At 41.5% G+C, this 27,249-nt stretch overlaps 1 protein-coding gene and 1 long non-coding RNA gene across 3 annotated transcripts; both read left to right on the top strand.

The window, feature by feature from the left end:
• HDDC2 (HD domain containing 2) lies at positions 1-27,249 on the top strand. 2 transcript variants are annotated; one of them, XM_033234465.1, is made up of 7 exons: positions 1-282; positions 1,463-1,584; positions 3,667-3,769; positions 10,905-10,973; positions 25,894-26,032; positions 26,888-27,011; positions 27,102-27,249. In XM_033234465.1, exons 1-6 carry the CDS (start codon positions 199-201, stop codon positions 26,983-26,985), a joined length of 615 nt encoding a protein of 204 aa, XP_033090356.1. In that variant the 5' UTR covers positions 1-198; the 3' UTR covers positions 26,986-27,011; positions 27,102-27,249. The 2 variants fall into 2 exon arrangements, with proteins under 2 accessions (XP_033090356.1, XP_033090357.1); XM_033234466.1 differs by lacking the exon at positions 10,905-10,973 and having other exon boundaries at positions 60-282; positions 26,888-27,249.
• LOC117097025 lies at positions 4,892-10,463 on the top strand. The gene is made up of 2 exons (XR_004442777.1): positions 4,892-6,636; positions 6,711-10,463. It is a non-coding gene; the product is annotated as an uncharacterized LOC117097025 (long non-coding RNA).

The following is a 27,249-nucleotide window of genomic DNA, read 5'->3' as shown; positions in this document are numbered from 1 at the left end:
GCGGAAGTGGGGGAGGAAGAAGAGGATGAGGAGGAGGGAGTTGGAAGGGGAAGAGGAAGGGGGCAGAAGTCAGAATAAGAGGGGGAGGAGAAAGAGGAAGAAGAGTAAGAGGAGGTAGAAGAAAGACAAGGGGGGGAGGAGGGGGGCGGGGAGGAGCTTCCCCTCGGCCTGCTCCGCCCAGCCAGGGTCCGTGGCCGCATGGCTTCGGTCTCCTCTGCTACCTTCTTGGGCCAGGGGGCTCGGTCCCTACTGCAGTTCCTGCGGCTGGTGGGGCAGCTCAAGGTGAGCGGGCACAAGGCCCGACGCCGCGGCCGAGCGGGCGGGACTGTGGGGCGGCAGAGATTCCGGCTCCCCGCTGGGCCCGCGGCCTTTCCCCCTCCTGCGCTGGGTCCGCCACGCCGAATTCGGGAAAGGCCCCAGTCCAGGGGATGTGGCCGCGCCTCGCGGACGGTGGACCGAGGAAGAAGCCGGAGGGGCAGCCGGGCCTGCTGGGACGGCGCGGAGTCAGAGCCTAGAGCCCTGGGCTGCGGGGCCTGCGGGGGCCGCGATGTCCGCCCTGCAGCCGCGCCGGTTCCCCGAGAGCAGCCGGCCTCGCCCTTCCTGCACTGAGCTTTTCCGGGGCTCAAGACCCCAGAACCACGTGGGTGGGTGTGTGTGTGTGTGTGCGCGTGTGTGTGTGTAGGGTGGGGCTGCTTCTGAGCATGGGTAGAAAGAATAGAATCTGTCGGCTCTGCAGATTTTAAGTGGAGCGCTTTACCTCTGTCTCACAGTTACTTCCAGAAACAAGACTTTTCTCCCCGCCACCCCCCAAACAGGATTTAATGTCATACACACGAGTTTCATCATGTGCGTCTTCCCCGTCTCTCTCCCAAGTTCAAAGTAAATTATCTGTTTCATGCCACTCTACTAGTTATAACAATCCTTAGCGATGTAGAATTCTGAGGAAGAAATGCAGTTTCACAAGATGAGGTTATGATATGAATAAAAGGAAGAGTCCTGGCTGGTGGTAGCATCAAGCAATTAGAAGTGCCCTTACCCCTTGTGCCTCAGAATTTGGAAGCCTATCACTCGTTCACGTTCAGAGCCTTCAATACAGTGTTTTCTGCTTGTGTAGGATTATTTGAAGGCAAAAAGCCGCAATTCTTGTAGTTAGGAAAAATGCAGGTTTTTTTTTTTTTTTTAAAGAACTTGCATATGTTCCGTAATTATACATCAGTAACTGAGTAATTTGACGAATGGACTTTGTGACTTATCTCTGTCTTCTCCCCCTTTCATTCTCTGAGCTCTCAAGTTCATTTGATTCCAGATGTCTATCATTTCAGCTAGTTTAGCAAAACATTTTGTAGTAGGTTCTGAAACTATGACCTGGCTTCTGTGTGTTGTATCCTGGACATCTCTTGAAGAGCATAGCAGATAGTTAGTATTTGTTTTTAAAAACTTTTTTCTTCTTCATATGTATCAGAGAGTCCCACGGACTGGCTGGGTATACAGAAATGTCCAGAGGCCGGAGAGCGTGTCAGATCACATGTACCGGATGGCAGTTATGGCTATGGTGATCAAAGATGACCGTCTTAACAAAGACCGGTAAGCTGAGCTGGACTTTGATGCTCGTGAGGGATTCTGGTCTATGGGTGTGCACCCGTTCTTACCACTGAGACCCATGTCAAATCCTTGTAGGTTAGTTTATAGGTGGATAAAAACTATTTGAAGCAAACCATACATATTTAGGTTGTGGGCTGTGTTGCCTCGGTTGTTGTAAACTGCAGTCTGGGTTTTCTGTTGGCAAGTGATAGAGCCTGCCTAGGGTGTCAGAGGAGACTTAAGTGTGATATTGGGGCCTTAAAGGTGAGTGTGTTATGTCTAAAATTCTAGCATTGTATTAGTACACTGTGTGCTCTTTTCTAGTGCCTTTTATGTATGTAGTAGCATTATGTATGTACTATATTTTATGTATGTAGTAGCATTATGAATGTAGTAGCATACATTCGTGAGGCTCTTTTTGGAGTTGTATGTGCGAGGCAGCTGAGAAAGAGGTATCCTCTCCCCCTTCATTCAATTGACAAGTGTTAAAATGCTTTTTGAGCACAGAACAAAAGTAAGTTTCCTAGCATATAAGAGAGTAAATAAATCCCAAGTGACTTACACAGGCCCAAAAGAACTTCTATAAAAAGTGAAACATGGCCGGGCGCGGTGGCTCAAGCCTGTAATCCCAGCACTTTGGGAGGCCGAGACGGGTGGATCACGAGGTCAGGAGATCGAGACCATCCTGGCTAACACGGTGAAACCCCGTCTCTACTAAAAATACAAAAACTAGCTGGGCGAGGTGGCGGGCGCCTGTAGTCCCAGCTACTCGGGAGGCTGAGGCAGGAGAATGGCGTAAACCCGGGAGGCGGATCTTGCAGTGAGCTGAGATCCGGCCACTGCACTCCAGTCCGGGAGACAGAGCGAGACTCTGCCTCAAAAAAAAAAAAAAAAAAAGTGAAACATAAGTTATAGTCGCAAATGTTAAGTATTTTAAGAGTAGGGGAGATCACCTGTTCTTGGTTGATCTTTATGAAGGAGGTGCAATCTGAGTTGAGCTCTAGAGGGTTAACATAGAGAGGTAGGAGAAGGCACTGCATGCAAAGAGAAGGGCAGATAAACCAAAGCCCTGAGTGTAGGAAAGTAAAGGAGTATTTTGCAAATGAGAAATAAATCAACTTGACTGCAGCAAAGGGTTCATTGGGAAAGCCTGAGTAGTCCTCTGTTACTCAGCAGATGGTGTGGAGCTGAGGAAGTTTTTGGCAAATAGTACAAAGTGAAAGTGAAGTCCAATAGAGATGCAATTTGGAGTAGTCTGGGATTTGAACTGGACCAGAAAGAGGGTAGACGCAGGGAAATCTCATAGGACAGTGTTGGGCCTTATATTGCCTGGGTAGTATGGGAGGCTAAAACATACTGGCCCGATCGGGCATTTATCTCATTACTTGACTTCCTGTTTTGATGATGATTATCACAACTACCGTTCCTTAACCACTAATAGTCATAACCACTTACTGAATGATTCACATGTGTCAGGAACATGAAAGTTGTTAAATATAATTTTTTTTTTTTTTTGAGACAGAGTCTCACTCTGTTGCCCAGGCTAGAGTGCTGTGGTGCAATGTCAGCCCACTGCAACCTCCGCCTCCCAGATTCAGACGATTCTCCTGCCTCAGCCTCCTGAGTAGCTGGGATTACAGGTGTGTGCCACCACACCTGACTAATTTTTGTATTTTTAGTACAGATGGGTTTTCACCATATTGCTAGGCTGGTCTCAAACTCCTGACTTCAGGTGATCCTCCTGCCTCGGCTTCCCAAAGTGCTGGTATTACAGGTGTCAGCCACCACACCCGGCCTATTTATCAGCCTTTTAAAGTGAGATTTCAGAGACAAACCATTTAAGAAAAAAAATTTGTGCTAACAATTTCCCCTACACTCACATGTATTTTATTGAATATGAACTAACAGTTTTGATCAGAACTGTTGTAGGCTGGCAGAATATAACTACTTTAGAAAACACTACATTAAAATACTCTGTTAAAGTGGAGAAAAAAATATATTTTATGCAATTTTGGAAGAGTATAGAGAAGGAACTTATAGTGAATATAATTCTGTGTAATTATTCAACATTTCTTGCCTGATCAGATGTGTACGCCTAGCCCTGGTTCATGATATGGCAGAATGCATCGTTGGGGACATAGCACCAGCAGATAACATCCCCAAGGAAGAAAAACATAGGCGAGAAGAGGTCAGTGTTGACTGTGGACTCTGCAAAAAACCACCAGAAAAACCTGTTGCTGAAGCAAAGCTAAGTTTATGAGACCTGTTGCAGTTAGGGAGAATACTGCCTTGATAGTCTTAGTAGTGTCTTAGGAAGGGGAAGGTCAGGGGAGGATAATTTTAGAGATTCAGGGCCTGGGCTGGAGAGTGTTACGATGGATCTGACAAGTTAGGCAACTAGCTGGGATTGCACAGTTTAGGACATAATAGATTTAGATTAGTAAACATATGAAGGAAGGTCGTAATGAGTTTTGAAGAGTAAACTGTTAGTGTTGACTCTGTTTTAGAGGGTTTACAGCCTTATCTTCCAGAAGCAGGGATTTTCTGGAGTAAGCAGCAGATTGGATTTTGCTTGTTGTGTTAATCTGTTCTTTCGTAGCTTTTATAAAGAAATACCTGAGACCAGGTAATTTTATTTTATTTTATTTTTGTTAATTTCAACTTTTATTTTAGATACAGGATATATGTGTAGATTTGTTACATGGGAATATTGTGCGATGCTGAGGTTTGGAGTACAGATCCTGTCACCCTGATAGTAAGCCAATAGGTAGTTTTTTTTTTTTTTTTGGGGGGACGGAGTCTCGCTCTGTCACCCAGGCTGGAGTGCAGTGGCCGGATCTCAGCTCACTGCAAGCTCTGCCTCCCGGGCTCACGCCATGCTCCTGCCTCAGCCTCCCGAGTAGCTGGGACTAGAGGCCCCCGCCACCTAGCCCGGCTAGTTTTTTGTATTTTTAGTAGAGACGGGGTTTCACCGTGTTAGCCAGGATGGTCTCGATCTCCTGACCTCGTGATCCGCCCATCTCGGCCTCCCAAAGTGCTGGGATTACAGGCTTCAGCCACCGTGCCCAGCCAATAGGTAGTTTTTTTAACCCCCCTCTCTCTCCACCCTCTAGTAGTCCACAGTATCTGTTGTTCCCTTGATTATGTGTATGTGTGCTTAATACTTAGCTTCCACTTACAAGTGAGAACATCCAGTATTTGGTTTTCTGTTCCTGTGTTAATTTACTTAAGATTATGACCTCCAGCTCCATCCACAGTGCTGCAAAGGACATGATTTCATTCTTTTTCATGGCTACATAGTATTCCATGGTGTATATATACCACATTTTCTTTAACCAGTCTACCAGTGATGGGCGCCTAGGTTGATTCCATGTCTTTGCTGTTGTTAATAGTGCAACAGTAAAGATATGAGTACATGTGTCTTTTTGGTAGACTGATTTATTTTCTTTTGGGTATATACTCAGTAATGGGATTGATGGATTGAATGGTAGCTGTAAGTTCTTTGAGAAATCTCTAGACTGCTTTCCATACTGACTGGACTAATTTACATTCATACCAACAGTGTATAATCATTCCCTTTTCCCTACAGCCTCACCAGCTGTGGAGAAAAAAAAGTCTTTTTTGACTTTTTAATAGTAGAGTAATTTATAAAGAAAAGAGGTTTAATTGGCTCATAGTTCTGCAGGTTGTACGGGAGGCATAGCGCCGGCATCTGCTCCTGTTGAGGGCCTTGGGAAGCTTCTAATCATGATGGGAGGCAAAGGGGGAACAAGTGCATCACATGGCAAGAGCGAGAACAAGAGAGAGAGGGTAGGGAGGTGTCATACTCTTTGAAACAACCACATCTCATTTGAACTAATTGATCAAGAACTCACTCATTACGAAGGGGATGGCATTAAACCATTCATGAGGGATCCATCCCCATGATCCAATACCTCCTTCTAGGCCCCACCTGTGATGCTGGAGGTCACATTTCAGCATGAGATTTGGAGGGGACAAACATCCAAACCCTATCACTTGTCTCATCCTTGTTTAACACAGTAAGAGGGGTTATGTCTGCTCCCAGCCTTGTTTAACACAGGGACAGAAAATTGTATTGGTTTCAGTTCTCCCTAATATGTAGATGTAGATAGTACAACTTTCATTAGAATAGTGGGAATAGCTGGAATTTAAATGAGGTTGTAGGAATTCTCCATGCTAAATAAGCTCTTTGGAGAGAAGTTCTATAAATCACAAATCGAATCATTATTATAATTATTAATTAGTAAATTTTAAGTTACTCCTTTAACTTAGGGGCTGAAGGTAAAGAAAAATCAAATATTTGTATTAGAAAGAAATGAATAACATCAATAATGTATTAAATTAGCATCAATTTGGACTCTAAACCCAGAGCCCACGGCAAACGAGGAAGATGTGTTTGAAGCAGAAGTTGGAAAATGAAGGAAGCGTTTTTTGAATGCTGAATGGTTGATTTTCAATTCAAGAGTTATTGCTAGCTACTTTTATTGGAGGCCTAAGAGATTGGTCCTAAATTGCTGAGTAGTAGGAGTCTTTAGTGAGATAGTTTAACAGGGCAAGTAGGCTTAAATGTCTATTCTCAGAGCTGGGGAGACTGGAGCTTGTAGGGAAAGGAAAGAGAGATCAGACTGTTACTGTGTCTATGTAGAAAAGGAAGACATAAGAAACTTTTGATCTGTATTTTGAATACACCTATAGACTAACAGGGGCTCAGTAGCCAGCAGGATTTTTGCCCTCCAAAGGTAAGAAGGGCCACAAGGAACGAGGGTCCCAGTTTAAGAGTTCCAACCTACCCAAAAGTATAGGCACAAGGGGAATCGTATAAGGAATGTGTTCTTCCTGCCAAAGTTTAGGTCCAAGATACAGGCTGACCAAGACAGGAAAAGGGGAGGAGTCTAAGGAAATGTTTCTCTATATGAGTCTGCACTGCTATGAATAAAGAACTGTTCTGTTGCCTGGCAGAATTAATATAAAAAGAAACCAATTAGTTCGAGATTCTGAGTTGCAGAAAGGAATTGGCACCTGAACCAGAGGATGGTGAGTAATGAAGTATAACACAGAGGGAAAGGAGGGGAAAAAATTCCTCAGTTATACAGCTCGTTGCAGGATAGTTTTATTCAAGGGTAAATCTGGACATTGTGGATGAGAAGTCATATTCTAAAGCACCAGTGAGTCATCGAAGACCTTCAAGTGAAGAGAAGGCAAGGAGAAATGGGGCCCAGAGAAAAAAGACAGACTTCCCTCTGGAAGCACACAGTGAATTTGAGATTCACTCCACAGAGGAGCAAGTCAAAACCTTCTGGAGAAGAACCAGTCAGCGTAAACCATCTCCAACAACTGGAAGTGAGGAAGACCTACGACTGTTCCTACACGAGCTGAGTCCTGGCTGGTGACACCCCATGGACAGGCACAGAGGGGACCTGAGCAATCAGAGAGGGTACTGCTGCCTTCCAGGATGCTATATCCTGGCTTTGATGAAAAACCTTTCAGGCCTCATTAAACCTCCTGACTGCTGCCCACTCCTGCTGATTCACAGGTGAATAAATGTCATAAGCAGAAGGCAATGGGGAAACATCGTAAAGAATCACAAGGTCTTGGACAAGAAACCAAAGGTTTGGAGAGCACTGATGTTCTATTGCCTCTTCCTGCTGCTGGTCAGGATTTGGAAAGAGAGAAGAAAATGAGAGAGGTGAACAATTCTTTGTGCAGATGGTGTTCATGAACAAGATTTGGATGTCTGAACCATGCATTAAGATAATTAAGTGAGGATTTCTTGGCTCCTGGTGGAATCTGCCTAATGAGAACCAGGAAACCTCATTTGCCCTTGCTGGCTAGATCAGTGAGCCTCTAAACTGAAGTAGGAGGGAGAAAAAATACAGTGGTCCCTCAGTATCTATGGAATATTGGTTCCAGGACCCCCATAGATAACCAAATCTGCAGATGCTCAAGATAAAATGGTGTCATATTTGTATATCACCTGCACATATCCTCCCATATACTTTATCATCTCTGTTTTATTTATGATACCTAATATAACGCAAATGCTATGTAAATAGTAACACTATTGTTTTTTATTTGTATCTTTTTTCAATTTTTTTTTTTTTTAATCTATGGTTGGTTGAATTCATTAATGCAAAACCCACAGATATGGAGGACCAACTGTACTTGATAAACCTGGAGAGCTGATTGTTTTGGAGAAAAGTGGGTATTAAGATGAAAGGGAGAATGAGGGCATAGAAGAAGCAAATTTAGAAAGGGGGCCAAAAGCAATACTTATAGTCTGGCCTCATTCCTAAACATATTAACATACGCTTGGTATTATAATGCGAGTTGATAAATGATGTCTGATAAGGATCACCATGATCTAGTGAAGTGGAACTTGAAGCTGGAATACAGCGGTGGCAGGTCATATTCCTTTGCAAAGGGAAAACCTTATTGAAACAGAAGGCAGAGTCGTGGTATGCATGTATCTGGGAGGGTTAAAGTTGCTAAAGAACTGGGAGATTACAGTGAGAATGGAGCTTTATTATAGAGTGAGCATGACAAGAAGGAGAAAATGAAAAACATAGCAAACATGTATAGAGTGCTTATTATGTGCCAGATTTACAAAGTGCTTAGTATTGGCACATAATAAGCACTTGATGTGTATTAACTGCTTAATCCTTATGATCCTCTTAGGTAGGTACCATTATTTGACCCCATTGTGTAGATGAGAAACCTGAAGGACAAAGAGGTCAAATGACTTGCTCAGGGTTCCACAATTAGTATTAATAAATGGTGAGCTGGGTTTGAAACCCAGTCTGGATCTGGTCTTCAGTTGACTGCTACACTCTTCAGCCTCATCAGTGTCTGAATGATGAATAATACCTTCCAGATACTTGTCACAAAACTGACACAAAATATTTGCCGAAAGCTTCATTCAGCTCAGCACTTTAGGCAGATTTTTGACATATTTTGCTAACAGAGGAAGAGGCTAGGGAAGCTGTCACTCTAAATCTATGTCTGAACAACAAGGTGAAACTCAGTATAGAAGTGGAAGTGGCAGGGCTCATCGCTTGCCAGGAAGGGAAAGACTGGCATACTTAGCTGTGTACCCTGGACCTGAGCCATGTTGATATCAGAGGGTTCAATTAAAAAGGTAGGCTTGATTCTGGTATATGCTGCCAAACAAAGAATATTAACTCTCTACAAGGTTGCAAAAATGCAGTTCTGATTGTGTGATAACAAATATCAATCAGCCTAGATTCAGAAAATCATAGTTCGGTTTCAGGAAGAGAGCAACAACGTATTTGCTGTTTTGTTTTTTAAAGAATATGGTGATTGTAAACAACAAGAAGCCTATTAATAACTTAGTAATTGGACATCATCACCAAAAAGCCAAATCAGTCTTACACTGCTCTTAAAGGAATATAGTATCTAGCATGAGGAAGGTGATGATTCCATTTTCTTCCACCTTGGATCATACATAAATCACTGTATGCAGTTCTGGGTGTGTCGTTTTAAAGAGAATAAAATAGTCTCTTGTCAGAGCAGGACTTTCATATTTGCATTCTAAAGTTGAGATTTTCATATACCTTTATGTACGTATGATTTAGTTCTTTCTTTTCAACTGGAAGTAATTGGCAAACTTGTGTTTCTGGAATAGTGTAGAGAAAAGCAATCTATAAAGACACAGTTGATTTGTGAAAATATAAAGTATTTTCTCAAGTATTCTTAGCTGAAATTTATGAAAAAGAAACAAGGAAGAATGCATGTACAACATAACACTAAATTTCTTCATACTAAGGGTAGTGTGATGCTACCACTCTGTAACTCAATAAGCCATTCAAGATGGTGATGTTATTTTTAAGAGTGGATTGTTGACATTGGCAAATGTGGTTTGCTCTGGAAGTGGTTGTATTCTGTAACATTTTTTTCTCCCAGTAATAAATAAATATACACACAAATGTCCAATTTTGTTTTCATTGCTTTCCTGCAACTCACTGTTTTATTTTATGTAAGACCTTTATATTGCCAAAAATGGTTTTTATAGCCATATTCCGTTCAAAGAGCCTAGCCTCTGTGGTTAGAAGAACTGAGGCTGATTAAAAGGTATGGAATGAAGGTGGTGAAAGAATTTGAAGCCATTTGAGAATACTGGAGTAATTCAGTAATAAAGGAAGGATACTGGAGTAACTCATAAATAAAGGAGGAGACTGGTGGATAAGGGTAGCTCCTGAAATCTTTGGGACTAGAAAATACAGAAAGCCTAGAAGTACAGGCCAACCTCTACTCTCTTATTTCGTCTCTGCTTTTCATTAGGTTTTGGCTAACTCTCACGCTTCTCCTTGTGGTGGGGAATATGGCTTCTCTCCTAGCCTTTTCTTGACAAATGCAGATGGCCCCTGAGTGGCCTGGTTTGAATTATAAGGTTATCTCTTGGACCAGTCACTGTGGCCACAGATAGTCCAGCCCAGTGGGGTCACTGTCCACCTGTTTGACATTGTGTTTGTGGGTGAGAGGAAAGCAGGAGGGATGGGTTAGGTGTGGTAGAAGAACTACAGGGAAAATTTTCAGCTTGATATAAGAAAGTAATTTCTGCCAGTACTGCCGAAAGCCATGCAGGCAGCCTCTTGAGGTACTAGGCTCCCTCCCACTGCATACATTTTTGGAAAGAGAATAGAAGTGTTCCATGATGCTATTGAAGGGTTCAGATACTACATGGATGGTTTAGCTAAGTGCTGTTTAAAATCCCTTTTCAGCCTGTGAGTCTGTGAGTCTACAAAATTCTATCATGTAACTTCATTTATGTTCATGGCAATAATTGCTCATTTGTGTTGTACTTTACATCTTGCAATGAAAACATATTAACAATAGAAAATGAATATACAAAAAATCTCTTTGAGCTTTGTAATTCAGTATTCCTTTTCCATTCTCCACACTCGGGTTTGTTTTGAACTCTCGTATGCTTATGATTGAAATGTTTGTGGTATGTTGTGATTTATCCACAGATGTAAAATCCTTGGAACACCTCTGATATTTTTGTAATTGTCTCATGACCTCTTCATTGTCCTTTTCTATGTCTGTTGTGTTGTAGATCACAAAATAGGTGCTAAGCAAAGCCCATATGAATGATTACACTTATTTTTTTAAGGTATACAACTGCCTGCCTTCCTTACAAGCTATAAATATTGTCCAATATAGGCCAGTTACTCTGCTGCCCCTGTGGGAGTTGTTTGTAAGAATCCGAACTATTTGTCTTTTGCAGAGTAGTTGTTAACTTTGATAAATGTCAATATAATTAAAGTAATAGTTTGATATTTTAGGAAGCTATGAAGCAGATAACCCAACTACTACCAGAGGACCTCAGAAAGGAGCTCTATGAACTTTGGGAAGTAAGTATATATAATGCATTACTGTTTTTAATTTGTAACTGAATTTATATGGCTCCCTGATGCTGTAGTTGACTTAGATGATCTTAACAAGGGGTCTCTTAACTTATTACTGTCTGGTTTATGTCTGTCACTTCCCAGCTGCTGCAGAAATTTCTCCTGATGGATAGAAATTTTGTATCTCTCCAAGTTCCCCATTTCCCTCCCCACCCCAACTCCTGGCACTTGACTCACAGCCCTGGATTTCTTGCTGCTTTGCCCACACCGACCCATTTTTGGTCCTTGAAAAGAACATGGACTTGGAGATAGTTCAGAGCTGGGATTGAATCCCACCTCTCCACTTTGAAGTTCTGTGACCTCGGCACGTTTCCCTCACTGAGTCTGTTGCTCATCTGTAAGACCCCGGAGGGTTGTTAGGGTTCGATGAGGCAAAGGTGAAGTGCCACAGAGATGCGTGGCATGGAACAGGGCTCTACCAGTGCTCACTCCCTTCCCAGTGCTGCTGACGGTGAAGGGAGGTTGGGCTGGAAGTAAAGGGCAGGTTCAGCTCTTTTTTCCCATTGCTTCCGTCTTCTGCTGTTGTCTTTCATTTGTGAAGGGGAAAAACACAATTCCCATTTCTAATTAGTTTCTCTCTTCCAGCCAGTCCACATTGGCCCTTCCTTGCTTGAGCCCTAAACTTCCTCTTATTCGTGGATAGCCTTCCCTCCCACTCTTACTTTTCACGTTTTCTTCAAAGTTCATATTCATCCTCCTGTCTTAGAGCTTGATCTTCCACCTTCCCTTTCTACACTCAGGCCCCTTCCCGCTTTGCCTCTGCCAAAGCTGGCAGAATTTCCTGTCTTACTACCTCATGTGTTGGGTCAGGTCGTCCCTTGTCTTAGGAGTGAGAGGGGAAGTGCCCAGGGTTGAAATCCTGTACAACTCCCTCTCCTAGAAATGCCATGTAACGCTCAGATTCTGTCTGGCACTGCCATTTTCTGTGGTTTGGGTTGATGATGGGATGAAATAGCCATTTTAAGGCATTCAGGTGTGATGCAGAGACCGGAGCCTTGCAGCCAGAGACCTGAGTTTGAATTCCAACTCCTATTTACACACTCACGTGTGAGTTACTTGACTCTATTTAACCTCATTTTCTCCACTAGAAAATGAGAGTCATACAGGTTCCTACACCCTTATCCCCAGTTATGAAATTCGAAAAGTTCAGAGAACCAGTTTTGAGGAAATTTGACCTGACCTGAACTCATTAGACAGCAAATCTTACCTGAACCAACGTGAGGCTATTTAGAGTCCTCATCCATCTCTCTTGGCATGAAAATTAGTATGCTTTGATGCAGAAATCTTCATCCAGCAACTGAGTGCTGTCCCAGACCTCACTAGAGGCGTGACTTAGTATATACCGCATGTACCATATTATTTTTCTAAAATAAGAAAATGCTGAAATCTCAAAGCTCTGGCCCCAGGGTTTAAGATAAGAGATTGTAGGCCTTCAATATCTATCTCGTTGAATAATCATGAAAATTAAACCTGGCAAAGTATGTGTGGTATCTAACTTGAAACCTGGCTCAGATGGTACCTGTTACTACTAGGTATAGCAGGGTTTCTTTAGAAAAGTGGGCCTTGTCTCAAAGTATATACTTTCAAATGAACTTTCAGAACATTCCTTATATGTTGGAAAATAATGGAGTGGAGTTAGGTTGCATCTTACACATAAAAGAAAAAACAATAGCACCTCATGTATTGTCGCCTAAGGGGGAAACACTCTTGTATTAATAATTTGAAAAACTTCTACAATAATTTGTACCTTTTGCCTAATTATTGTAAACATGGTGGCAGTTATCTATCAAAGTATTTTCTTAGCTATCAGCAACTGGTGAAAAACTACTGCAGAATTTACTGTAGTGTCTTCCAAAGATAAATGCTACAAAAGCTATTTAGAATGGCTTTGAATTCGAATAAATATAAAACACAGTGAATTAAAACACTTGATAACCCCTAAACAGGTAACAATTTTACTATCTTATAAATGTCATTGGTTGAATTAATGAAGCCTGATAAAGATTTCTCTCCAAAAGCAAAAGGAGGATTCTTCCTTGCCTCTTTGTAGCTTTTGGTTATCGCAGTCCTTGTCTCGCAGACACATCACTCCAGTCTCTTCCCTGTAGTTACATGGTATTGGCCCGATGTCAGAACCCATGTCCACATTTCCCTCCATTGAATAAGGGTCCACTCTCATCCAGTAAGACCACATCTTAACTTGATCACTTCTGTTGAGACCCTGTTTCCAAGTAAGGTCACATTCACAGGTCACATTTATAGGTTGTAGGTGTACATACATTTTTCAACATAGTATTCAACACAGCACAAGTTTCTGTAATAATTTATGCATTTGATACTTAATGTCTATTGTTAGTACATAAGCTTCAGACTTCCAAGGTTCAAATAGTGGCTCCCCTGTTTACTAGCTGTGAGATCTTGAGCAATTTACTTAATCTCTATGCCTCAATTTCCTCATCTGTAAAATGGCAATAATTATAGGGTTATAGGAACTAAAGTAATTAATATACATAAAGCAATGAGGATACTGCCTGGCACATAGTAAGCTCTATTTTTCCCTGTCTCCAGTCCATGTATCATGGTTTTTAGTTTAAGAAAGTAGGGTCATTCTGTACCCATTGAGCTTAGAATAGCATTAGTTACATAGAAAATGACAGTTGATTGGTTTTAGAAATGCTAATTACAACTATTTATCACTTTAAAATGTTTCTCAGCCCAGAGGATCACATCTATTTGCAGCCATTAAACATCCTTGATTATAATTTATCTTTTATCATAGAAGGTGAAATCACATTTCACCAAGCCAAGAAAAAACTTTTTTTTTTCTGAAAGTATCACAGGAAATGTCTACTCCACCACCTGCGTTTGGCCTTAAAGAAATGTCCTTTTCAGCCCCAAGGCATAAGGGGAGCCTCTCCTGCATGTGAAATGCCTAGCACTCCCCACCGTCCTTGGATTGTTTCTAACCCCAAGTTTTCTCTCCACATTGTCAGAAGTTCAGTCAATTGGAGATACAGTTACGTTAACAAGAACCCTTTTAAAAATGTCTCCCCCAATTCATTCTTCAAAGTACAGGTGGGGCTTGATGTAGAGCAGCATGAGGACCCCAGGACCCTGGAGGGAGAGTTGCTAGGAGGTTGGAGAGGGGAGGATGCAAAAGATAAACTTTCAAGAGATCAGCACTTCACTCAGGGCCAACATTTTCCCCAGGAAGGAGAAGGAAATGTTTAATCTTACTGTTTTCCTTTCCTCTGCCTATTTAGTCCTCCATTTTCAGGACCTAGAATTTGAATCTCCAGCCTGTTTGGACTCCTTGCCCTTCTCTTGCTCTTCGAAACCCCAATCTGAGTCATTTGGTCGCATGTCCTCTCCTACACTACCAGAAGGCTGCGAAACACTGATTCAGAGTCTCTGTGCCTGGGGACTGGGGTCACAGCTGCCCTGGCCGCCAGGCTCTGCAGAGCCTCAGGGTTGCTAGCACCCCATCAGTGGGCCTCAGGTCACCTCCCTGCCCCTCTCTCCCCCTCCCCTGTCTCTGCCCCACATCAGCTGTTCAGCCCTCTCTTCAAACATCTACCTTGCCACTTCTCCCCGATTTTATAGCAAGTATTCTTGCCTCTTCCTTCTTTGAGAACATAGACGCTGTCAGATAGGAAGTTTTCCAGCTTTTTAGAAGACTTGCGAATATGTTTACACAACTCTATTTCGGAATAATTTTCCCTGAATGCCACATTTCCCTACTTCTCTTTACAACTAAACAGGTGAGGAGTTGCCTGCACTTCCCGCTTCTGCTTCCTCACGGCCACCATGCTGTGACTGACAGGCCCACCAGGCACTGCTTGCTAAGGTCACAGCCGGCCTTCATGTGGCTGAATCCGGCAACCCCGCTCTGCCTGTGTGCTGCCTGACACTGTGGCAGCATGAGGTGTTGCCACTCCCATGCTGAAAACCGCATCCCTCAGGTCGTGAGATTGCCCTCTCCTGGTTTTCTCTGTGCCTTTCTGGCTGTTTCTTTTTTCAAATGTTCCCCTCTTTCAACCTACATCTTCAGAATCTGTGTCTTCCTCTCAGGGCCATGTCCTTGGCCTTCTTTTCTCTCCACACCCCTCCTGTGCTTCAGCAATCATATACTGATTGCTCCATAGATTCTACTGAAAAACCTTCCTAAACCCCAGACTCGTAAATCCAGCAGCCTCCTGAGCAGCTCCACCTAATCGTGCACAGGAACCTCGACTCAACAGTTTCACACCTGTACCTGTTCTCTTCTGCCATTTATATTATTTTTAAAGCCTTTTATCGAGAAATAAAAAACTCAAAACCATGCAAAAGCCCAAGAGTAGCATAATGAGTTATTAGAAAGATAACTTTCTTCTGACTACAACTCAGGTAAAGATTTAGAACTTTTTCATTCACCACAAAAGCCCTTCCCTGTGCCCTGATCCAAACACCCTCCCCACCCAAATTAACCACTACCCTGATTTTCACAGATATCCTAGAATGTCTTTAAGGTTTAATCACTTAACTATTCATTTCTAGATATTTTAATTTAAATCACGCTCACTTTTTTTTTAAAGCTTAATGTCTTTTAAATCTCCTTCAATCTACAGTCTCCCCCTTCATTTCTTTCTTTTTCTTATAATTTACCTGTTGAATCCAGACCATTTGGCCTATAGAGTTTCCCATAGTTTCCCAGTTTTGCACACTCGTGGTGCAGGTCGCGTTCCTCTGTTCTCTTATTTTATACAGATTGGCGGCTGGATCCACAGACTGGATCAGACTCAGGTTGGAACCTTTTGGCAAAACTAGGGGGGCATATGGGATTCTTTTGTCGTGCACTACATAATGACTAGTTTTTCTTCATGCTTACATTCCTTAATACTTCAGGGCTTCAAAATGGTAATATTCTAATATTTTATTTTTGTTTTTATTTATTAGCTGAAATAATTTTGTGCTTCACTCTCATCTACTCTGATTACAGTTCATATAGGAAATAATGCTTCTTCGATAGCAGAAATGGCAGGGCGTTCCAGCTTTATCTTGAGCATATTCCACCCTGACCTCCTGTTTTGCTTTTTGTTTGTTTATTTTAAAATAGAAAATGGTATTTCAAGACCACATAATGAGCGTTATGGACAGTCATTGTACATATAATACCTTGTGAGTTCATACTGATGTTTTCAATTCAGCTTCAGTATTACAGAGGTTTTACTTAACCACTTCTCTGTTATGGTACATATCCTTTTTTCCACAACAGGAATTCTGGCTATATAGTACAGAGAGGATGCTGGCATTAGAATGTTTTATACATACTCATTTGCTTTATCCCTCTTTACACATGAACCAGGCTCAGAATGACAGTTTTATACACCACCATCATTAATTCTGATTACTGAAAACAATTTTAAAAATGGTTTTGCCTATACTATCCCTGAGTCACCCTATTTTTTTAAATAGTTGGACTATATCTACATTGTTAAAACAACATTTCACCATTACACACTATAACCTTTTCATTTTTAACTGCATTTAGTTTTACTTCTACAGGTAACCATATAGTTATGTTCGTCACCAGTCCTTATGTCAATTTCTCAACAGTTTTGGTTTTCTGAGACTTGTTGCCTAGTAGATTCCTCATGAAAGGCTCACAGAACAGTATTCCTTCTTCTTGCATGTTATTAATAGTTTCTCTGTGTTCTTTATATTTGAAAGTCAGTTTCACCACATGTAAAATCTTTGCTCCCAGTTTTTTTTCTGGAATATCTTAAATCAGATTATTTATATCAAAATAGAAGTAACAGATTGAAGATTAAGGTCCCGGGATCCTTATACTGCTCTACATCAAGCCCCACCTGTACTTTGAGGGACAGATGGGGAGAGACATTTTTAAAAGGGTACTTGTTAAGCCAACCGTATCTCCAGTTGACTGAACTTCTGACAATATGGAGAAGCTGTCGAAGTCTGATCATAATTTTATTTTCCTTAAATGCCAGATACTCTTTTTACATAGGTGTCCAAAGGATTTTTTTTCTTTTAAGTCTGATAATTTTATTAGAATGTATCTTCATGTTGCTCATTCTGGGTTAATATCCTTAGGTATTTAGCAAGCATTTTCAATATATACTTTGAAATTTTTTTTAAAAAATTTAATTTTAAGGGTTTCTTGAGGTACAGTTTTCCTTTTGCTTTGCTTTGCTTTTTTCTGGGACTTTTCTGTATCTGCATGTTGGTTCTTCTTTGCCTGTCTTCACTATTTGTCACCTTATATCAAACCCTTTATATCATCTTCATTTCTGTTCAACTTTTAAACTTATCCTCCTTTTCCATTTCTATTTCTCTTAAGGCATTATTTATCATATTTAATTACCCTTGTGTTCCTTATTGCTTAGTTTCTAAAACAACCTTTTATCTTACATTTCACTGTTTTTATGTTGTTCTTCTATGTCTTATATCATTTTCTTTCTTTCTTTTTTTTTTTTTAATACTTCAAGTTCTGGGATACATGTGGAGAATGTGCAGGTTTGTTACCTAGGTATACATGTGGCATGGTGGTTTCCTGCACCCACCAACCTGTCATCTACATTAGGTATTTCCCCTAATGCTACCCCTCCCCTTGCTCCCCACCCGCTGGCAGGCCCCAGTGTGTGATGTTCCCCTCCCTGTGCCAGTATGTTCTTATTGTTCCATTCCCACTTACGAGTGAGAACATATGGTGGTTGGTTTTTCTGTTCCTGTGTTAGTTTGCTGAGAATGATGGTTTCCAGCTTCATCCATGTCCCTGCGAAGGATATGAACTCATTCTTTTTTATGCCTTCATAGTATTCCATGGTGTATATGTACCACATTTTCTTTTTCCAGTCTAACATTGATGGGCATTAGGGTTGGTTCCAAGTCTTTGCTATTGTGACTACTGCCTCATTAAACATGTGTGTGCATGTGTCTTTATAGCAGCATGATTTATAATCCTTTGGGTATATTCCCAGTAATGGGATGGCTGAGTCAAATGGTATTTCTAGTTCTAGATCCTTGAGAATTCGCCACATTGTCTTCCACAATGGTTGAACTAATTTACACACCCACCAACAGTGTAGAAGCATTCCTATTTCTCCACATCCTCTCCAGCATCTGTTGTTTCCTGACTTTTAATGATTGCCATTCTAACTGACGTGATATGGTATCTCATTATGGTTTTGATTTGCATTTCTCTAATGACCAGTGATGATGAGCTTTTTTTCATATGTTAGTTGGCCACATAAATGTCTTCTTTTGAAAAGTGACTGTTCATATCCTTTGCCCACTTTTTGATGGGGTTATTTGTTTTTTTCTTGTAAATTTGTTCAAGTTCCTGGTGGATTCTGGATATTAGCCCTTTGTCAGATGGATAGATTGCAGAAATTTTCTCCCATTCTGTAGGTTGCCTGTTTACTCTGATGATGGTTTCTTTTGCTGTGCAGAAGCTCTTTAGTTTAATTAGATCCCATTTGTCAATTTTGGCTTTTGTTGCAATTGCTTTTGGTGTTTTAGTCATGAAGTCTTTGCCCATGCTTATGTCCTGAATGGTATTGCCTAGGTTTTATTCTAGGGTTTTTATGGTTTTAGGTTTTATGTTTAAATCTTTAATCCATCTTGAGTTAATTTTTGTATAAGGTGAAAGGAAGGGGTCCAGTTTCAGTTTTCTGCATATGACTAGCCATTTTCCCATTTATTAAATAGGGAATCCTTTCCGCATTGCTTGTTTTTGTCAGGTTTGTCAAAGATCAGATGGTTGTAGGTGTGTGTCTTGTTATTTCTGAGACGTCTGTTCTGTTCCATTGGTTTAAATGTCTGTTTTGGTACCAGTACCATGCTGTTTTGGTTACTGTAGCCTTATAGTATAGTTTGAAGTCAGGTAGCATGATGCCTCCAGCTTTGTTCTTTTTGCTTGAGATTGTCTTGGCTATATGAGCTCTTTTTTGGTTCCATATGAAAGTAGTTTTTTTCTAATTCTGTGAAGAAAGTCAGTGGTCGCTTAATGGGAGTAGCATTGAATATATAAATTACTTTGGCCAGTATGGCCATTTTTACAATATTGATTCTTCCCATTTATGAGCATGGAATGTTTTTCCATTTGTTTGTGTCCTCTCTTATTTCCTTGAGCAGTAGTTTGTAGTTCTTCTTGAAGTGGTCCTTCACATTCCTTGTAAGTTGTATTCCTAGGTATTTTATTCTCTTTCTAGCAATTGTGAATGAGAATTTGCTCATGATTTGGCTCTCTGTTTGTCTATAATTAATTGGTGTATAGGAATGCTTGTGATTTTTGCACATTGATTTTGTATCCTGAGACTCTGCTAAAGTTGCTTATCACCTTAAGAGTTTTGGGGCTGAGACGATGGGGTTTTCTAAATAGACAATCATGTCATCTGCAAACAGAGGTAATTTGACTTCATCTTTTCCTATTTGAATACCCTTTATTTCTTTCTCTTGCCTGATTGCCCTGGCCAGAACTTCTAATACTGTGTTGAATAGGAGTGGTGAGAGAGGGCTTCCTTATCTTGTGCCAGTTTTCAAAGGGAATTCTTCCAGCTTTCGCCCATTCAGTATGATATTGGCTGTGGGTTTGTCTTAAATAGCTCTTGTTATTTTGAGATATGTTCCATCGATACCTAGTTTATTGGGAGTTTTTAGCATGAAGGGCTGTTGAATTTTATCAAAGACCTTTTCTGTATCTGCTGAAATAATCATTGGTTCTGTTTATGTGATGGATTATGTTTATTGATTTGCATATGTTGAACCAGCCTTGCACCCCAAAGATGAAGCCTATATTTAGGATAGTTAGGTGTTCTTGTTGCATTCATCCCTTTACCATTGTGTAATGCCCTTCTTTGTCTTTTTTTATACTTGTTGGTTTAAAGTCTGTTTTATCAGAGACTAGGGTTGCAACCCCTGCTTTTTTTCTTTCCATTTGCTTGGTAAATCTTCATCCCTTTATTTTGAGCCTGTGTGTGTCTTTGCACATGAGATGGGTCTCCTGAATACAGCACATCAAAGGGTCTTGACTCTTTATCCAATTTGACAGTCTGTGCCTTTTGATTGGGGCATTTAGCACATTTACATTTAAGGTTGTTATTGTTATGTGTGAATTTCATCATGTCATTATGATGCTAGGTGGTTATTTTGCCCATTAGTTGATGCAGTTTCTTCATAGTGCCGATGGTCTTTGCATTTTGGTTTGTTTTTGCAGTGGCTGGTACTGGTTTTTCCTTTGCATATTTAGTGCTTCCTTCAGGAAGTCTTGCAAGGCAGGCCTGGTGGTGACAGAATCCCTCAGCATTTGCTTCTGTGTAAAGGATTTTATTTCTCCTTCACTTATGAAGCTTAGTTTGACTGGATATGCAACTATGGGTTGAAAATTCTTTACTTTTTCCTTTTTTTTTTTTTTTTTTTTTTTTTGAAATGGAATCTTGCTGTTATCAGCCCAGGCTGGAGTGCAATGGCACAATCTTGGCTCACTGCAATCTCTGCCTCCCGGGTTCCAGCAATTCTCCTGCATCAGCCTCCCGAGTAGCTGAGATTACAGGTGCCCACCACCCCGCCTGGTTAATTTTTGTATTTTTAGTAGAGATGGGGTTTCACCATGTTGGCCAGGCTCATCTTGAACTCCTGACCTCAGATGATCTGCCCACCTGGGCCTCCCAAAATGCTGGGATTACAGGCATAAGCCACTGTGCCCGGCCCTTTTTTTAAAAAAATGTTGAGTATTGGCCCCGACTCTCTTCTGACTTGTAGGATTTCTGCAGAGGATCCGCTGTTAGTCTGATGGGCTTCCCTTTGTGGCCAACCCGACCTTTCTCTCTGGCTGCCCTTGACATTTTTTCCTCCATTTCAACTTTGGTGAATCTGACAATTATGTGTCTTGGGGTTGCTTTTCTTGAGGAGTATTGTTGTGGTGTTCTCTGTATTTCCTGAATTTGAATGTTGGCCTGTCTGGCTCGGTTGGGGAAGTTCTCCTGGATAATATCTTGAAGTGTGTTTTCCAACTTGGTTCCATTCTCCTCGTCACTTTCAGGTACACCAATCAAACAATTTGGTCTTTTCACATAGTCCCATATTTCTTGGAGGCTTTGTTCATTCTTTTTTCTCTAATCTTGTCTTCATGCTGTATTTCATTAAATTGATCTTCAAACTCTGATATGGTTTCTTCCCCTTGATTGATTTGGCTGTTGATACTTGTGTATGCTTCACGAAGTTCTCATGCTGTGTTTTTCAACTCCATCAGGTCATTTATGCTCCTTTCTAAGCTGTTTATTCTAGTTAGCAATTCCTGTAACTTTTTATCAGAGTTCTTAGCTTCCTTGCATTGGGTTAGAACATGCTCCTTTAGCTCAGAGGAGTCTGTTGTTACCCACCTTCTGAATCCTACTTCTGTCAATTTGTCAAACTCATTCTCCCTCCAATTTTGTTCCCTTGCTGGTGAGGAATTGTGATCCTTTGTAGGAGAAGGGGCATTCTGATTTTTTGAATTTTCAGCCTTTTTGTGCTGTTTTTTCCTCATCTTTATGGATTTATCTACCTTTGGTCTTTGCTGTTGGTGGCCTTTGGATGGAGTTTTTGTGCAGTTGTCCTTTCTGTTGATGTTGATGCTATTGCTTTCTGTTTGTTAGTTTTCCTTCTCACAGTCAGGCCCCTCTTCTGCAGGTCTGCTGGAGTTTGCTGGGAGTCCACTCCAGACTCTGTTTGCCTGGGTATCACCAGCAGAGGCTGCAGAACAGCAAAGATTGCTGCCTGTTCCTTCCTCTGGAAGCGTCATCCCAGAGGGGCACCCCCTAGATGCCAGCTGGAGCTCTCCTGTATATGGTGTCTGTCGACCCCTGCTGGGAGGTGTCTCCCAGTCAGGAAGCACGGAGGTCAGAGACCCGCTTCAGGAGAGAGTCTTTCCCTTAGCAGAGCTTGAGACTGTGCTAGGAGACCCGCTACTGCCTTCAGAGCCAGCAGGCAGGAACATTGAAGTCTGTTGAAGATGCACCTACAGCCGCCCCTTCCTCCAGGGGCTCTGTCCCAAGGAGATGGGAGTTTTATCTATAAGCCCCTGACTAGGGCTGTGGCCTTTCTTTCAGAGATGCCCTGCCCAGAGGGAGGAATTTGGGAGGTAGTCTTGCTACAGCGGGTTTACAGCGCTGTGGTGGACTCCACCCAGTTCAGACTTCCAGCAGCTTTGTTTACACTCAAGCCTCAGTAATGGTGGATGCCCCTACCCTCACCGAGCTCAAGCGTCCCAGGTTGACTTCACACGGCTGTGCTGGCAGCGAGAATTTCAAGCCAGGGGATCTTAGCTTGCTGGGCTCCATGGAGGTGGGATCCACTGTGCAAGACCACTTGGCTCCCCGACTTCAGCCCCTTTTATAGGGGAGTGAGCAGTTGTGTCTCGCTGGCATTCCAGGTGCCACTGGGGTATGAAAAAAAAAACTCCTGCAGCTAGCTCAGTGTCTGCCCAAACAGCTGCCCAGTTTTGTGCTTGAAACCCAGGGCCCTTGTAGTGTAAGTATCTGCGGGAATCTCCTGGTCTGTGGGTTGCAAAGACTATGGGAAAAGCATAGTGTCTGGGCCAGAATGCACCATTCCTCACAGCACAGTCCCTCACAGCTTCCCTTGGCTAGGGGAGGGAGTTCCGTGACTCCTTGCATTTCCTGGGAGAGGTGACGCCTCATCCTGCTTCGGCTCGCCCTCCATGGGCTGTACCCACTGTCTAACCAGTCTCAATGAGATGAGCCGGGTACCCTAGTTGGAAATGCAGAAATCACCTGCCTTCTGCTTTGGTCTTGCTGGGAGCTAGCTGCAGACCAGAGCTATTCTTATTCGGCCATCTTGCCCGGGGAATCTCGTCTTGTATCATTTTCTTAATGTCTTTTATCTGTTTCTGAAATATAGATTCGAGTTCTCTTTTAAAAATGTAGTATATTTTTGATATGTCTTTTTGACACCAATTGGCTGTGAGATGTTATTTTGCTTCTTATTCTTTTTATCTTATGGGATAGCTATATAGGATATGACCTTTCTGCTTTTCAGTTGCTTCTTTTGATTGGCAATTAGTTTTACTGAACTTTGAAAGGAAATTTGGTTACTCTTTTTCTTTGTTTTTTTATTTTTTATTTATTTTTAAATTGACAAAAATTGTTTATATTTATGGCTCACAACATGATATTTTGAAATATATAAATATGGAATGGCTAATCAAGCTAATTAACATATGCATTACCTCACATACTATATTTTGTGGTGAGAACAAGTTGCATTTTTAACTTCAGAGCTGCTTCTGCTTTTATTGTTGTTGTTGTGTTTTTTTTTTAATGTAGCATTAAAGAAAATGTGGTGGCTTGCTTTTAGAGATGTCCTCCTGGCTTTGTTCCCCTTCCCCATTTTTATCTGGGTCTTTTTTTCATCTGTGTTATTTGTATCCCACTCAATTTTGATTTTCTTCCCAGCAGTTTCTCCTCATGTGGGCCCTCTCCTGGAAAGGAGTCCCAGCAGGTCAGATTGGAAAATTTACTAGGGCTGGGCTGTCTTTGATGTAAGCTCCTTGTGCTCATCCACTACTAGAGTGGGCAAGATCCCTCCCAGTGTCAACTACTGTTCTTAAAATGTGAGATTTCTAGAGAACACCTTTTGGCCCTTTTGAGATTCTCCTATTCTCAAGTCCATCAGACATTAATCCTCTTACTCCCATGCTGGTGTCATGCAGGGCTTATGACTGGAGGTGGTTTGTCTCTACTGGAATATATTTGGACTTGATTGGAATGTCATGTCCCCCAGTTTTTGTTTGGGTTTTGCTATTTCTTTGCTGTGTCAGTTTTTGTCTGTTTCTTCTCTTTTGCTGACTCTTTTATCATGAACCTAGTTACTCAAACCAGAAACTAGGCAGTCATTTTCAGTTTTCCTTCTCATTTACTTTTATATTTTAGTTCACTTCTTTATCCTTAATATTTCTTTTTTTTTTTTTTTTTTGAGACGGAGTCTCGCTCTGCCGCCCAGGCTGAAGTGCTGTGGCCAGATCTCAGCTCACTGCAAGCTCCGCCTCCCGGGTTCACGCCATTCTCCTGTCTCAGCCTCCCGAGTAGCTGGGATTATAGGCGCCCGCCACTTCGCCCGGCTAATTTTTTTGTATTTTTTAGTAGAGATGGTGTTTCACCGTGTTAGCCAGGATGGTCTCGATCTCCTGACCTCGTGATCCGCCCGTCTCGGCCTCCCAAAGTGCTGGGATTACAGGCTTGAGCCACCGCGCCCGGCCTATCCTTAATATTTCTTAAATCCTACCACTTCTTTCCATTTTAACTGTTACTATCTTACACCAGATTCCTATAACATCTCTGCTAGTGCTACAGTCTTAGAATCTGATCTCTCTGCTTCCAATCTAGATATTATCCACCTGTAGTTAGAGTGACCTTTCTGAAATGCAAATCTGAACCCAACTCTTCCTGACACTAAGAGCTACTTGGAATAATTTCTCCAAATGCCAATCTTTCTTCTCACCCCTAGAGTTCTGTCTGTAGTATTATTTTGTGTGCTTTGCCTTTTTATTGGAGAATGCCTATATCATTATTTTTTGAGGAAAAATTTCAATAATTTGTATTTATTTTAAAAGAAATCTGTAAGTTCACAAGAATTTGTTATAAGATGTATTGTATTTCCTAATGGTCTTTAAATATTTTTCTCACTTTCAACTTTCAACAGAAAAAAAAAAATTCCAGACTGCTATGCCTGAAGTATTCCATTTCCTTTTGTGAAATCATGAACTTGAATTTATTAAACATAAATATATAACTGTGAATGTGAATAAACAAATAAAATGAAATTATTTTTAAGTGCCTTTGACATAAAGCAAAGTGTATTTGGTTCCATATTTAAATGATTCCCCTGTACAGTTCTCAGCTTTATCAATCCAAGTAGCTGCCTTTATAAGAATAAGCATGTAATAAAAACTAAGAAACCTTTAAGTGATTCGTATCACATCACCCTGCCAAGAAACCGTGACAGGTTTATTATCTGAACACATCTGGGGTAGAATAACAAACAAGAACTTGGCAGGGAAACCATTTGGGAGCACTTTGGTTTTAATAGAAGAATGAATCTATATAATATTAATTGGGACTTGCGGTTGGGTGGCAAGCATCGAATTCTATAAGAAGCAGACCTCCTGGAGCTTCTTGTTCGAAGTCTGCACTGCAGAGGGAGGGACCAGTGGGAAGGGAAAAGTAAAAAACTGCTCCCACCCACCACATTCACCACCTTCCCGCTGTAACACGTGCACACACCAGTGCATGTAAACCTCAGATCTTAGCTGTGTCCTCAATAGTCTTAACCCAGAGAAACTTAATTAAATCTACCCCATGTGGAAAGTAAGCAAAGAGATTCCCAGGTGAAGTGGTAACCAAAAGTAAATGATAAAGCTGGAAATTCATTTACAAATGACAAGGAAACCTGACATGAAATGGAGAGGGAAATACAAGTTTGAGAGGCATAAGATGAAACATCAGCTTGAAGTCAAAAATATCTAAACTACTTAGGTAGACTAAAGAATAACAATCTTAAAATGAAGACAGGTATTAAACAGGAAGAAAAGATCTTGGAAGTACGTAAGATGAATATATGAGACTTCCACGGCTTCTGGTAGAATACTTAGAATGGAGAGCACATCTTTCTTGTATAGAGTCCTGGTGTTAGGCTGTGAAATTACAGGAGAAGTGTCTCTGAAGGATTTCTAAACAGTAGAGAAATGGGGCCGATACAGAATGTACTTGTAGCTGTCACTCTGATTTCTGGTACCAGAGTCAGAATTTTCCCGGGATACCCTATTATGCAGTGCTAATCATGCCGCTTTAATTGTCCCTTTACTTAGGAGTACGAGACTCAATCTAGTGCAGAAGCCAAATTTGTGAAGCAGCTAGACCAATGTGAGATGATTCTTCAAGCATCTGAATATGAAGACCTTGAACACGAACCTGGAAGACTGCAAGACTTCTATGATTCCACAGCAGGTATTCAACATCATTTTCAACAGGAGTCCGTTTTAGTTTGGCTTACTCAGTGTAATGACCAATGTTAACATTAGGGAAACCCACTGTCAGTACCCTTATCTGACCCTTTCACGTGGAGCATCTAAAAACAAAGGGAAGGAAACATTCGGGTAAGAGGTTGAGGATAGGAAATAAATGGAATAGAGTTTAATGTGGAATGAACAGTAAGCAACAACAAACACAGGCGAGAACAGACTGTGAGAGAAGAGATGTTGGGGTGAACAGTCCCCCATGCTAGCCGTCATGGACCTATGATAGCTTAGAGCTTGGTTGCTACCAAAGCAGAAATCTGGGGAGGTCTGAGGAGCAGGGATGACAGTACAGATCAGCCAACTGAAGTGTAGAGGTGTTTACAAGAGAGACACCTACATCCTTGTTTACATCCTGAGCGGGCCTAGCCCCTCTGATCTTCCTCCTTGCCTTTTCATATGTAGGTGCTTCGTTCTCCTTACTTAATTGCAGGTTTGGGATGGGCAGAGATTGTCTTCAGCTTTCTGAGCTCTCACACCTGAGTTTTCCCATATTTCCTGGTAGAGGCACTCAGGAGCCTGGTGAAGTTTCCCCTAGCTCTACCTAATTGATTCGTTGCCTGAGTCTCATCCTTATTCTCAGGTGCACCTGGGGTGACAGAGAGTAAATGCCAAGTGGTCCCCTTCGGCCGCTTCCCAGGACCTGCAATCTCCTTCTGCTTTGGAGTGAAGCATGGGTCAGATCACAGACTAGAGCCCCCAGTGAACCCTGGGATCAAGCTGGGGAAATGAATGTACTCTCTTGTCAATATGGGAATGTATTTTTTGCTGTTCTTTTGCTTTGCAGGAAAATTCAATCACCCTGAGATAGTCCAGCTTGTTTCTGAACTTGAGGCAGAAAGAAACGCTAACATAGCTGCAGCTGCCAGTGAGCCACACTCCTGAGACACTCTCTAAATTGCTGCACTCCTGTAAACACCATTATTTTTCCATTTCATTGTATTGTGTTTTGCCATTGTTGGTCTCTTGATTTCCCTAGATGTGAGTCTGTTTGTTTTCAGTTGTCTGGACTTCAGCAAGAAATGTGATATAACTTGGGCACTAAAAGAAGCCACAGAACAGGAAGCGGTCACGAAAGTGCCATGGATGAAGACTGGAGGGGGCAGTGCCTGTTTATGAACTAAATAAATAAATATTAAACACCTAAAA

This window comes from Trachypithecus francoisi, unplaced genomic scaffold (genome assembly GCF_009764315.1).
Source record: "Trachypithecus francoisi isolate TF-2019V2 unplaced genomic scaffold, Tfra_2.0 Lachesis_group15, whole genome shotgun sequence".
Taxonomy (NCBI): Eukaryota; Metazoa; Chordata; class Mammalia; order Primates; family Cercopithecidae; genus Trachypithecus; species Trachypithecus francoisi.
This window is presented reverse-complemented; position numbering and strand designations above follow the sequence as displayed.

Bases quoted from the DNA above. Each gene is read 5' to 3' on its own strand.
- HDDC2 (XM_033234465.1), top strand. From the start codon at position 199: ATGGCTTCGGTCTCCTCTGCTACCTTCTTGGGCCAGGGGGCTCGGTCC. The intron at 3,770-10,904 runs GTCAGTGTTGAC...TTGATATTTTAG, and splicing joins AAAAACATAGGCGAGAAGAG to GAAGCTATGAAGCAGATAAC. The intron at 10,974-25,893 runs GTAAGTATATAT...CCCTTTACTTAG, and splicing joins AGCTCTATGAACTTTGGGAA to GAGTACGAGACTCAATCTAG.